Genomic DNA, 14,258 nt, shown 5'->3' on the forward strand with positions numbered 1-14,258 from the left:
CTAATCTTGAACGCACGGCACTCGATTCAAATCTCTTTCGGCACTCGATCCCCGGACCAAGCTTAGATTTTTTTTTCCTTTATAAAACTATTGATTCTTGAACGCACGGCCGTCTTCTCCTTCCTCCCATCCTGCTTTCGCCTTCAGACATTTCCCAATGTCCAAATGTCAGCCCCAGATAGCAAAGTGTTTTTTTTTATAAGAAATAGCAAAGTGTAGTTTGTGCGTTCTAGATCAGCTATCGTGTTTCCCCTTTTTAGAGAAAGTTATTTAAACAACATTCTAAAAAATTGTTTAAACAACTTTTCTTAAAAAATAATTAAACAACTTTTTTCAAAAATATTTGTTTAAATTAAATTTATGCAAAATGTTAAATAATGACTATGAAAAATAACTTTTTGTTTAAAGCATTGTAACCAAAAGGAAAAGGAGAGAAACCAAAAGGATTTAGTGGTTCGGTTCTACTCATGAATGAGAGTGAGACTAAAGGTAAGAAAATGCAAGTGAAACGATATGAGAATCAAAGATTGGGAACATATGATCGGTGGTCAGGTATTTAGTGATCCAAGATTTTAGTTAAAAATCAAGATTTCGCCCGTTCCCTCAATTCTAAGATTATTGTAATGGTTGATGAGATGAGAAACGAAGTGAGGTCAAAGAAATGTGATTCCAGATACGTCCGTTCCTGTACATCGTTTGATATCGTCGATGCTAGCTCCCCTCCACATTGTGGCGTCACCATCTCGGGTTGGGCATTCAGGAGAAACCAAACGGTTCGGTTCAGATGTAGGAACCGACGAATTTTGGTTTTGGTTTTTTTAGTTCGGTTCTGATTCTAATCGAGAGAACCAAAAAATTTTAGGATGCACAGATCTGGCGGGTGGGCGACTACACTGCAGCAGCGTGCCCCATGCTCGGTTTGGCCGCACGTCGTCCATCGGCCGCCGCCGCGCTGTCCGGCGGGCCGCCGCCATCGATCCACCGCCGTCGTGCCCTCCCGCGTCGATCCATGGACGCGCGCCGTCGATCCACCACCATCGTGCCCTCCCGCGTCGATCCGTGGCCGCTGCCGTCGATCCATGGCCAGGGGCGCAGGTCCAAGGGCTGGGGGCGGTGGACCAGGCCACCGGGGGCGCAGATGGCGACTTGGCGTCGTCGAGCCGAGCGTACCAGCACTAGGTGTTGGCGGCTGGCGGCGCGGCAGGGTCTGGGGTCGCGGTTCCAACCGTCTGGCGAGTGCCAAGTGGGCGAGCGGAGCGGAGCGGGCAGGGTCTGGGGCTTTGGCCACTAGGGGTGGCGGACGAGAGTGTGGGGCGGCGGATGCGGCGTGGAGGCTGGGTGGGAGCTCCCTAGGGTTTTGTTAGTAGGCTATTGAGCTCAATGCTTACATCGAGGGTAGTAGGCTCAATATTTCGGTTCTTTTCGGTTAACAGAGAACGGAACCGAATTAACCGAGAAAATTTGGTTCCTGAGATATAGGAACCGAATTTCCCGGTTCCGGTTCCTTCGGTACCGATTCTCGGTTAGTTCGGTTCAGTTCTCGATTTTTTATTAAACTAGCAAAATGCCCGTGTGTTGCAACGGGAGAAAAAAAACTCCTTCAACATCTTTTCTATTTAGGTCCAGTTTGTTTCCGATTACAATTGGCTTATCGGTGGAAATATGCGAGAATTCCACTAAACGCCTCGCTTATTCTCGCTTCTGTGGTAATTCGCTTCAGAGATTTGAACTACGAAAATCGAGAAGTGAAAAAAATCTTCATTTCTCTCGGCCCCGCTTAAATTATAAACTAAGCGAAAACAAACGGGGCCTTGGTATGGCTAAAAACTTAGTCTTCTGCAGGAAATAAAATTAATGATTGTTCAATGTTATAAGTAATAAAATGGTATATTAAATTAATACCAACATTATCCGGATAATCCATCTAGTCAAGTAGAAAACCATAAACCCCAGTAATCTTCTCAGCCATATATTTTCCCTAAAAAAAATCGACGTGTGTCATATGCCGTTGCCTGTAAACACTTTTTTACTGTTGTACTGTAGTAGCTATCTCTACTGATTGCACTGTACTGATGCTAGTCTTGTACTGAACACATTTTTTTTTTGTAAACAGCTGCTAGCCTTGTACTGATTGCATCAGAGTATCATAGCTCTGTTATACTGTATTAGCTAGTATATACTGCTAACTGCCTTGTTGAAATTGTAGTTCTCTAATCCGAAAAGAATCCCTTTCAGTTTAAATCTGAAAAAACAAGCCTATCTGTTAGGCCTGTGTTACTTAAATCTGCAGCTTGCTGTTGCATATTTGAACTTGGATGGGATACCATATGAGTGAGTGGACCTTGGAAAACCCCCAGATTGATCCCTTTCGCAGTCACCCCTTTTCATCAGTTGTTCTCATTTGACAGAGCTCTGCGTGCCTCCTGATGCCCTCATTTTGCTTGTTCAAACGATAGCTCAGCTTAGCCTGAATAAACTGTAACATAGTGTTGTGTACTTCTGCTTGCCAGATCATATGCCATATGAAATGGGCCATGCGATCGGGCGCTGGGAAACCTTTGTAGCAGTACTGCTGCGTTCAATTTCATCCAATACAAAAGCATTCCGAGCTAAGGCAACAGGTCGTACAATATTACTGAATTCAGATCATGCCCATTCACAAGAAGTTCACAGATAACAACATTCACGTTCACAGAGCTGCTCACAGATAACTCAAATCACAGAATTTTACATCTCTTGCTAGGACATAAAACAACACAGAAAACATGCTACGACAGCAGCAGCAGATTCCTGTCAACATCTTCAATCTTCAGCAGCAGCTCCCAAATGCCTCTTATCTGACTGTGCAGTAGCAGAGAAGTGAAGACCATCTTCTGACCGGCGACAGAGGCAAAGGCAGGGCTGGGCGCAGGTCGGCACGAGGAGGCCAGTGCGGCAGGCCTGGAGAATGGCGTCACGCGGAGGTCAATGGAGGCTGCTGCGGCCGGGTTCGGCGGCGGAGGCTGCCACGGCCAGGCTCGGCAGCGAAGGCTGCCACGACGGAGGCAGGGGCCAGGGCTGCTGCGGGAGAATGGCGACTCGCAGGCGCGTGGGGCTGTTTCGCGGGCGGCCGTCGGCGGCGAATCGCGGGCGAGGTCGGCGGCGAATCGCGGGCGAGGTCGGCGGCGAATCGCGAGCGGAGGGCGGGCTCGGGCTCGGCGGCGGAGGCTGCCGCGGCCAGGCTCGGCGGCGAAGGCTACCGCGACGGAGGCAGGGGCCGGGGCTGCTACGGGAGAACGGCGACTCGCAGGTGCGCGGGGCTGGTTCGCGGGCGGCCGTCGGCGGCGAATCGCGGGTGGAGGTCGGGGTCGCAGAAAAGAAACGACGCGAGGCAGGCGGGCCTGACTCGACGAAGAAAAGTGTTGTCTGTTTGACTGCGAGTGGGGCCCACCTGTCAGGGCGAACCAAAATCAACGATACCGCGTAAATGGTCCGCTCTTTGTAAGCAGTCTAATTATACTAGTATTTTGCCCGTGCGTTGCTATGAATAATATAAATTTTATCCATAAATATATGAGCTTAATAATTTTTTTTGTGGAAACTCCATATACAACATATACCGTGACTGCGTGAGGTATTAATTGTCCGGTTTTCGATTGTATTGGTATTTGTATTGATTTGTTCGGGTTCCTATTATGATTCCGATTGATTTATTTGGATTCCGATTAGGATTTCGAAACCAAAAATTTAGGTGGAAACCTTACTCGTTTTAATAATAGATATAGATATAGGTATAGATTTTCCCAGCCCCATCACCATCATGCTAGCTCCTTGGGGCGCCGACCTCGGATCCTCTGTAGCGACTAAGGCCAGTCTCAGTGAGGGTTTCATGAAAAATTTCATGATATTAAATACCATCAATTTTGCTGATATGGTAAGGAAAGAGAAGGATGGAGTTTCATGGGATGTGAGGAGAGTTTTATCACCATAAAACTCATCTGACACGATTATTTAATTCTCAATCTAAATATCTGTGTACATAAAACTTCCACTGATCCGACCCCTACACGTTAGTGACAGCAGTACTGCGGATGAATCTCGTCCCCTTGCGGCAGGGTACATCAGTCGCTCTCCAGGCCACGCGGATCAATACAAATCATCCACGAACTAACCGCGCCAATCCAGTAATTCTTCTTCTTCTTTTTTCCCTTTGCTTTCCAAAGAGAACACAGTACAGATTAATCACATCACCACTAGTATCCTGAGATGGTCGAGATCTCTTCGCCAGTGGTGGAGCATGGCAGCGAGGGGCTAGGGTGACCGGTCGCTGCGTTGTCGAGCCAATCAGTGGACGCGTCGCTTCGCTTGGCTTCTCTCTATGTTTTCCTCCCCCAATCTTCAGACTTTTTCTTCTTCCTCAGCCGGACCGTCCCAAGACTGGATTCCTACCTCTGGTGCTGCGATTATTTCTGTCTCGGTCTCGGTTCTTACCTCCTTGGCCGGAATCCTCAGGTTCGGGGTGCCCAGCCCAGCCATGGACGACGTCGTGACGGGGGCGATGACCACGCTCCTGGCCAAGCTGGGCGACCTGCTCGCGTCGGAGTACCAGCTGCAGGCGGGCGTCCGCGGCGACGTCGCGTTCCTCCGGGCCGAGCTGGAGAGCATGGAGGCGGCGCTCCTCCGGATCGCCGAGGCGCCGGTCGACCGGCCGCCCGGCGCCCAGGACAGGCTCTGGGCGCGGGAGCTCCGGGAGCTCACCTACGACGCCGAGGACTGCGTCGAGGCCTTCCTCGTGCGCCTGGGCCACCGCCACCACGCGCCGCCGCCCAGCAACGGCCTGCAGGCCGGCCTCAGGGGCTTCGTCCACAGAGGGCTCAGCCTGCTCCGGAGGGCCAAGGCTCGCCGCGACATGGGCGCCGAGGTCAGGGACATCAAGAGGCGCGTCGTCGAGGTCAGCGAGCGCCGCGTCAGGTACAAGGTTGATGGTGTGGCTGCCAAGCCTGATGTCCCGACCGTCGACAGCCTCCAGTTGCCAGCGCTGTACCCGAAGGCGGCAGAGCTCGTCGGCACCGGAGAGAGGAGTGACGAGCTGGTCAGGATGCTGATGGAGGGCGATGAGGCGTCGAGCCGGCAGTTGAAGGTGGTTTCGGTGGCTGGTTTTGGAGGATTGGGCAAGACCACTCTTGCTAAGCTAGTGTACGAGAAGCTGAAAGGGCACTTTGATTGCGCGGCTTTCGTTACCGCCTCTCTGAATCCTAACATGGAGAAGGTGCTCAGGAACATGCTCTGTCAACTCGGCAATGGATGTGATTCCAACGATGCAACTTGCGGTGGCGAAGCACGGATCATTGATAAGCTAAGAGAATTCCTTCAAAACAAGAGGTACATGCATTACCTCTGTGAAATGGTTATTCAGCATTTCCTTCCCAACTAGGTAGAAATCAATCTTTCCAGGCTATACAATACCTTTGTTTTCACTTGGATAGCTTGATCGTTCTCATGACAGATAATTCACAGTGATCCCTATACTAACATAGTCCTTTGGTTCAATCAAACAGGTACTTGATTGTTCTTGATGACATATGGAGCTCTTCAGTGTGGGACACAGTCAAATATGCTTTGATTGAGAATGGACGTGGAAGCAGAATAATCACAACTACTCGCATTCTTGATGTCGCGAAACAAGCCTCTGGTATAGTCTATCAACTAAAACCTCTATCTCTTGCTTATTCAAGAAAGTTATTCTACCATAGAACATTTGGCATGGAAGACAAATGTCCTCCAAATCAATTAGCTGAAGTATCTGAGAATATTTTAAAGAAGTGTGGCGGTGTACCTTTAGCTGTGATTACAATAGCTAGTCTATTAGCAAGTAAAAGGAGAAAGGAAAATGCAGAGAAGTACTGGTATCAAGTATATCAATCCATGGGTTCTGGAGTAGAGGAAAGCACAGTTGTGAAGGACATGAGAAGGATATTATCTATCAGTTACTATGCTCTTCCCCCACATCTGAAGACTTGCTTATTGTACCTAACTTTATATCCAACTGAGGATTATGGTATAATGAGAGAACAGGTAATATGCAGATGGGTTTGTGAAGGTTTTATCCAGAAAAAACATGGCAAAACATTATATGAAGTAGGAGAGGAGTACTTTGAAGATCTCATCAGTAAAAGTATGATCCAACCACAGTTATATAACCATGGTAATACGGTATGATCTTGTTGCGTGCATGATATGATGCTTGATCTACTCACTTCCATCTCCGAGGAGGAGAATTTTCTAAAAGTATTAAGTGGTTTGCAGCCAATTTCTGTGCAAAGTACGATCCGCCGACTGTCCCTCCAAAACATCAATGCCGAAGACAGCAAGCAGTTGGCCACCATGAACTTGTCTCATTTGAGATCACTTACTGTGTCACCAGAAGCATTCACTTATTTGTTGCCAGCCCTTTCCTGCTTTCCGGTCATACGTGTGTTGGATTTACATGGTTGTAGTCAAGTGGATGACAATCACTGCAAGCAGATCTGCAATTTGTTTCACTTGAGATATCTGAGGCTATCTGGGACATCTATAACTGAGATACCGAACGAGATTGGCAATCTGCAGCTTTTGCAGTTTCTAGACTTATATATGACTAAAATAAAACAGCTCCCATCAACCTTTGTTCAACTTAGTCATCTAGAATACTTGTCTCTTGATAACCAGACTAGATTACCAGAATGCTTGGGGAACCTAAAGTCTCTGCAGAAGTTATCACCACATATAACAATCAGGTCTCCAACCATGCTGCATGATTTGGGCAGGCTCTCCGAGCTGAGGCGTTTGTTTGTCCGCTTCGATGAATGCGACGAGAGCTATGACGAACCTTTTGTTCAATGCCTATCCAACCTGGTCAATCTTGAGTCCATGCAGATATTTGATTGTCACAATGGCCTAGGTTCCAGCATTGGCATTTTAACTCCAGGTCCTCAAAAGCTCCGGTCCATTAACATAGGACCCGGCACGATCAATAGGGTGCCAAGATGGATGTCATCACTCTCAGCCCTGTCAGCCCTCGATATCACATTACTAGCACTACAAGAGGTGGACCTTCAAATCCTTGGGAGTGTGCCGTCTCTTCGTAACCTCTACGTATGGGTGAAAGAGCACAGGAAAGACAGGCATGAAAGGTTGGTAATTGGCAGTGACTACCCATTCCGATGCCTAGCACGGTTCCGAATTGGGCGTGGTGCCATGGAGGTGGAGTTCGCACCAGGAGCCATGCCAAAGCTCCAAACCCTTCATCTGGACTTCCATGTGCGGCACACCATGGATCAGTTTGGTAATTTCGACTTCAGCCTGGAGAACCTCCCTTCCCTCGAGCGTGTCATTGTTCACATCAACTGTTACTATGCGGAGCTTGGAGAGGTGCAGGAAGCAGAGGCCTCAATAAAGAAAGCACTCGACTTGAATCCCAATAAACCCAGACTTGAGTTGGAGAAGGTAATTCAACCCTTAAATCAGCACAGATAGACTTTTTATTTAATCTTTTGTAGTGCACCCAGAGTTATACTAATTCTTACTTCATCTATGTACCTGGTCAATTGAAGCATGGTGATTCATGGAGATCTGGCTGATGTGTCTTCTCTAACGCTTATTAGAGCGGATATTATGCTATCGTTGGTAAGACCTCACAACTTGAATGTTTCGCGCAAGCCATTCATATTATTTGTGTGGTTTGTTGGTTTGCCTAATACAACTTATTGGTCATCTGAATTTTTAATCTTTTTCCATGTTTTTCCTCATTCCAGTGTTTCTCCTCGCGTGTAAATGGACAGTGGCTCCTTTTGAGGTTAGATTATTGGACACTAGTTTTGTATGCCAACCATGCTTTGTGGTGCCTTTGAGGCTTTGTTGCACCGCACCCCTTTGTTTTATTAATATTATAATTATTATTCTTATTACTATATATATAATTATTTTCTTTTTCCGTGTATATGCATCAGACACAATCAGTTAACTGATCTATATTCTGGCACCCAGTGGCTCAATTCATCCTTTCGGTCTACTAGCTTCCTGTAACAACTGTAACAAGGTGTTTCAATAGTTTGTATTTCTCACAATAAATTAGGCTATTTGGCTTAGAATTTGATATCCCACCAATTTCCAAAATTTAGGTATAAGCCTAACCTAAATTCATAGGGTGGAGGATGGAAATTGATTCTATACACCACCAAGCTACGTTTCTATTCCGTAATTTATAGCACGCTCTTTGCCTCACTCCTCTATAGTACAAATATATAGCACATAGATATCTCACTCATATGGCCAACAATAGTATACAAATATATCACATATATAATCATATTAGCTTAATGAAATTGTGTATAAATTATGATAATTAGAATGTAATCCAATTCCAAAGTTCCAAACGAGACCTAATAGAAAAGCAGATATAAGGAAATGAATGCGTAGGCACAAGAATGCTTAAATGCCAGAAGAAAGGCAATACGCAGCTTTGGGCTGGCGTGGGCCAAAACAAAATCACAGGCCGGTGACGGCTAGGAAAGAGAAATGTAGGTGGCTAGTGGGATGATGGTTTTGGAGTTTCAACTTTCAACCAGGGCAGGAATTCCCGTGAAAATTGGGAGAAAAGAATGAAAAGGAAAAGGATTCTTGAGTTGGCTTGGACTTTTGGCTCAAAGTCGTGATAGGTTCAGAAAATGTTTTGGGTATTTTCAAGAGGACAAATTATTCGAATTTTGTTTAAATCCAAATTTGAAAAGGATTGTGTTGGTCATAGTTTTAAAGCACATATAATTGAAAGTGTTCATGTTGGACACTAGTTTTGGATGACAAATATATCACGTATATAATCATATTACTTTAATAGATTTGTGTCTAAATTATAATTATTAGAATCTAACTCAATTCCAAAGTTCCAAAAGAGACCTAATAGAAAAGCAGATATAAGGAAATGAATGCATAGGCACAAGAATGCTTAAATGCCAGGCTTTGGGCTGGCGTGGGCCAAAACAAAATCACGGGCCAGTGACGGCTAGGAAAGAGGAATGGAGGTGGCCAGTGGGATGGTTTTGGAGTTTCAACTTTCAACCCGGGCAGGAATTCCGGTGAAAATTGGGAGAAAAGAATGAAAAGGAAAAGGATTCTTGAGCTAGCTTGGACTTTTGGCTCAAAGTTGTGATAGGTTCAGAAAATGTTTTGGGTATTTTCAAGAGGATAAATTATTCGAATTTTTTTAAATCCAAATTTGAAAAGGATTTGTGGTGGTCATAGTTTTAAGTGAAAGGTGCCTGTTGGACACTAGTTTTGGATGACAAAACATGCTTTGTAGTGCCTTTGAAGCTTTCTTGATACGGGTGGGCTTTGCACTGCCTTTGAAGCTTTGTTATACACAGCACGCATCATAAACGCAGGGAATGCGCGGCCTTTGGCTGTCGTGGGCCAAGACAAAAAATGATGGGCCGGTGTCGGGATGGAAAGAGGAAAGGAAGTGAGTTGGTTTTTGGAGTTTAAGCCCAGCAGGAAAAGAACGAAATGGAAAAAGATTGTGAGATTTTTACCTCTGCATCCTTATGTTTGCTCATGACCTTCGTATCTCTATTTTTTTTCCGTTGCACCTGTATTTCCTACCGCCAACTTATCTTTACTCATATACCCTTTCGGACGGAATGAGCACTAACAGCACCTAACGGAGATGGAAAAAGACAATTTTGCCCTTATATGGAGGAGGAACAGCAACAGCAACCGAGGAACGAGGACTCGAGGAGGGATTAGGGATCCGATGGCCGAGACCTCCGTCCCAGCCAGCCGCCGTCATCGCGCGCCGCCGCTTGTCTTGCCGTCGTCGCGGCTCTCCTCCTCTTCACCACCCGTCTGCGGCGCCCGTCCCCGCCGGCTCGTCCTCGCGTCTGCGCTGCCACCCACTCCGCCCGCACGTCTGTCATGCGGAGCCCGTCTGTCGTGCCCATCGCGTGGCCGACGTCCGCTCCGTCTATGCCTGGCCGCCATCCGCCGCCTCCTGCGCTGTCGCAGCCATCCAGTCGTCGGTCGTCCTCTGCAGCGCCTCGTCCGCCCCATCGCAGCCTTCCTGTCGTCCGCCTGTTGCGGATCTCGCCAGGATGCTGCTGCCCGTGCGGCTCTGCGGCCGGGATTGGAGCAGCAGAGGCTTACTCATCTTTGGCTCCTTCAAATCACGGCCGGCCATATTCTCCGTCATCCTACCGCCCATCATCGCAGAGGAGGTCGCCATTGCTTGTTCACCTGCATCTTCCACTCGTGAGTAGCAGGTTTATCTGTTTCCGCCCGTCTTCAGTCTGTCCGTGCCTTGTTACTCTGTGCTGCAATTGTCTTCTGTTCTGCGGTGCTCTGTTCTGCTACTTGCTGCTGCTGGTGGCCCGTTCTGAAATTGATCTTGTTGGTAGTATTGCTTTGCTTCATTGCACTTGCATCTGCATCCACGCCAATCCAAGTCTGCTAGGCCACTTCTATCCATCATTTGCATATGCATGCTGCTGCTATCTGTCTGTGTGCGCAGCTGTGCTGCTCTGCTCACCTGCTCATATGGTCGGCTGTCCATCCATATCATCTTTTGCTTGTTGCTTGCTGCTGCTTGCATCCATCATCATATCAACGACGACCACGAGCTGGTGGTGGCCAACACGGTGGACCTGCGGGGCCTCACGGCAAAGGGGATGGGGAGGGGGGCGGCCGGAGCGGGGCGGGCCGGAGGGGTTCGGTGTGACACCCTAGGTGTCTGCACAGTAAAACTGTATTTATTTTATGCACCATGTGCTTAATTGCTTGAACAAGGGTATTATTTTAAAAATATAAGGTTAATTGTGTAAATATGAATTAATACATGGTCTTTCCTATAAATAAATTTGAATAGGATGTGCAAATGTTGCTTTTGTGGAGGGTTTATTTGCAAAATTCAGTGTAATTATTACTTGGCAGAAAGTTTTACTTTTTAGTCTAAAATTAAGGTGAATTTGCTTTAAAAAAGACAAAAGTCCATAAATTCAAATTCCCTTCTATGTTTTCAAAATAACTCTCCAACCTTTGGTCAAATCAATTTTTTGCACAACATCAAAGTTGTAGATCTTGAAAAGTTGAACAACTTTTATGTTGGAAACTTTTTCATTTGAGTCCTAGTTTAGGAGTTATTTTTGTTTTACAGTAGGACCCCTGAACTTTTCAGGATTTGCAACTAAGTCCACCCTTCATCTTCCACCTCCCTCCCTCCCTGCTTCCTCTGCCGCTGGCGCAGAGCGGCGCCGCCGGTCGCCGAGGAGGGCCGCAGGCCAGCTCCTGCTTCCCCACCGCCCCACGCGGCACCTCCGCGACCCCTTGGCCCCACTCCCCTCCGCGCTGGATCCCTCCTCCCCTCGCCACGCCGCCCCGTCGAGCTTCGTGGCCGCCACCTCGCCGCCGTCGTGGCAAGCTCGGGATAGAGCCCCAGCTCCCCATCTCTCGCGCGCCTCAGCACCAGGGGACACCCCGCAACGCATTCCCCTCACTCATTCGCCAACTCCCCACCCCGAACCCCCAGAACACCGTCGTCGTCCGCCCGCACGCCGGCGAGCTCGAGCTCACCGTCGCCCCGCCTCTCTAGACCCGCTCCGCCCACGCAGACCCCGCCAATAGCTTCGCCTCGCTCTCGCGCAGCTCACCGACCGCTCCTCGTCGCCTATCCTCCACCAGAACACCCTCGCCGCCGATCCCGTGCACCGACCGCCGCTGCTCTCCGTCGACGACCTCCTTCTGGCCGCCTCCTCCTCGACCCAAACCCACCAGAAGGTAGCGCTTGGCGCCCTGAAGCTCCACAGCCCCTCCACCCTCGCCGCCGGCGACCAGAGCCGCCGGAATCGGCCGGTCAAATCCCTCCCCCTGCTCTGACTCCGGCCAAGGGCCTTTCTGCAAGCATCTTTTTCTTTCTAGGGGCCTAGCTGCAAGATTTCAATCCTTTTCTTTTTGTTTCTAGGCTGAAATTTGATAATGCCTAGAAATTCGTAGAAAAATCAGAAAGATTCAAATCCAAATGTTTTGGAATCCTTGTTATAAGGCCTACAACTTTTGTTACATGCACATCTTCAGTTTAGGTCTGCTTTTTAATCCAAGAAAAAGAATAGAATAAATAGGCTTTAATTGTTCTAGGAGTTGTACTCAGTACTTTTATGTGGTTTTTGGCTACCAAGTGTCTTGCAGTGCTACTAGTGCCTGGTAAAATTTTGAACCCTTTTTGACATGTTTAACTAGGTCAAAGTTTCAAGATTCCTAGATCTACTAGTTTTACTAATGTATTCGTGCTGGTAAAAATATTATAGTTCTGAGTGTGAAACTTTTTCCATGGTTGTATGTTACTAAAGCCTTGTTGTTGCACAAGTTTGAGAAATTTTAGATCTGTTTAACTACATCGTTGAATTAATGCTGGTTAAGTAGGCTTCAATTGTGATAAATAGTTTCCTTGCTTAGAAAAATCTGAGAAAATTTATAGAACTCTATTTTGGTCATATATTCATGCCTGTAAAATTTGAGAACCAGAAATAATATAGAACTTTCTGTAATAATTAGTTTTACCCTATGTGGTTTAATTTTGCCAAAATTATTACTTATTTTTTATGCCTAGATAAATTCAGAAAAATTTATATGATGTTCATAAACATATGAAGCATGTTCTGAGAAATGTTGAGCTTCATAAGTGTTGTAGTTTGTTCTATAGAATTTAATTTTTTTTTCTAGGTGCTATCTGAATAAATATTTTATTCTGAATAATTGGCTGCATAATTTGGTATAAATTTACAGGATAGATTGCTCTCTGTACCTCCTGTTTGCAGTAATGTTTCTGAATTTAAATGCTGCTTGTGTGCTGAGTTATTTAATTCTTAGCAAACCATGATTTACATGCTATATGAGTTAACTAAAACTTAGTTTGTGAGGTTAATCATGTTGTTTGGTGTAGTAAGACTTGTTAAGCAACTACTCTATAAACAATTGCCCATATGCTAAGTATGATTGCTATTTGTTAGACTACAATTTTATCGTGAAATGTATGTGTTTGTAATATCGTTTCTTGTATCACATATAGATACGACTGTTTTATCGGACATGACATACGAGCTGATCCCGGATTTCGAAGAAGGTGATCAAGAAGCCTAGCTGAACGCCACTGTACTGACTGAAGACCCGGACCAAAGTCCGGAAGAGCCCAAGGCTGTTTTAGCTAGTGACTACCGCGAAGGCAAGCCCCGGACATAAACTCAGTATTTCAAATTATGCACTTTTTATACTACTTACTTGTGCATTTACAGTTCTTAGGATTTGAATTGAAACCCTAGATGCATGATCCTAGGAACCTATGTGTTGAACACTAGACTTGAGTTCGATTAATTGCTATACTAATAGGACCGGTAAAAGTCGAGTGATTGCCTGTTACTCGCGAGCTCTATAGGAGTTGCTTGTTTACTTTCTGCAATAACTATAAGGACGACGGACGGGGTCGTGTTCGATATCATGACCTTGGGTGAGACCCCGTCTGTGTTGATGAAATCTGTTAAGGTTGCGGTGTGTGGTAGCGGTGGTTAAGTGTTTGAACATACTAGCCACATGCCGTAAATATGGTACGCGGTAAGCCTAGTAGCTGATCGGACCGGTGAGTGGATATACCTTTCACTCTCTCTTAGAGATAGATTTTTATTTATGTTTATGTTACGCAACACCACGGGTGCAGGGAGGAAATTGGTGCCCTGTAGTCAGGGAGAGTGACCCTATCCACAGGCCGGAATGAAAGATCAACGGTTGTTTGGGAACGACCCGACGGTGTTCCAAACATGTGTGTTAGGTTTACCTTGCAAGGTTGGAAATCCGATTCGAATCGTCCGTCTCTCGCAGATATTGAGACTACTTGATCTCTTTGCCACACAGAGTAATAAGAGCAATGTTATGATGATCAATCTTGATGTTTGACTAAAGTTCTACCATGGTTGATTAGAATTAGTTGCTTACATAGAATGGTTAATCAACTAGAATGTTGAAAGCTAAAATGTGAAATTAAGGACATACTCTTTATTGCTTTTCAGCAAAAAAAAAACCAAAACCTCACAGAACCCTGCATAGTCTAGCTAAGTGGACTAAGTATATCCGTTGACGGTTAAGTCTTGCTGAGTATTAGTATACTCAGTCTTGCTGTTGAATCCTATTTCAGGTATGAGTTTTGAGGACCAGACCGCTAGTCTGACTTGGCCCTATTCTTTGCCCCCTGGCTGGTCCGTAGAGTG

At 46.3% G+C, this 14,258-nt stretch overlaps 1 protein-coding gene across 1 annotated transcript; it reads left to right on the top strand.

Moving 5' to 3' along the window:
• Positions 1-4,208: 4,208 nt before the first annotated feature.
• Positions 4,209-8,019, top strand: LOC120644462 (disease resistance protein RGA5-like). Its single transcript, XM_039921092.1, has 5 exons — positions 4,209-5,361; positions 5,538-6,192; positions 6,286-7,464; positions 7,572-7,644; positions 7,773-8,019. The coding sequence occupies exons 1-4, from the start codon at positions 4,358-4,360 to the stop codon at positions 7,596-7,598; spliced, it is 2,865 nt and encodes a 954-aa protein (XP_039777026.1). The 5' UTR covers positions 4,209-4,357; the 3' UTR covers positions 7,599-7,644; positions 7,773-8,019.
• Positions 8,020-14,258: the final 6,239 nt, after the last annotated feature.

This window comes from Panicum virgatum, chromosome 8K, assembly GCF_016808335.1.
Source record: "Panicum virgatum strain AP13 chromosome 8K, P.virgatum_v5, whole genome shotgun sequence".
Taxonomy (NCBI): Eukaryota; Viridiplantae; Streptophyta; class Magnoliopsida; order Poales; family Poaceae; genus Panicum; species Panicum virgatum.

What these genes read in the sequence shown, in the direction of transcription:
- LOC120644462 (XM_039921092.1), top strand. Translation starts at nt 4,358, where the DNA reads ATGTTTTCCTCCCCCAATCTTCAGACTTTTTCTTCTTCCTCAGCCGGA. An exon ending in GAATTCCTTCAAAACAAGAG is followed by an intron (nt 5,362 to 5,537) that starts GTACATGCATTA and finishes TCAATCAAACAG; the next exon opens with GTACTTGATTGTTCTTGATG. An exon ending in CCAGACTTGAGTTGGAGAAG is followed by an intron (nt 7,465 to 7,571) that starts GTAATTCAACCC and finishes GGTCAATTGAAG; the next exon opens with CATGGTGATTCATGGAGATC.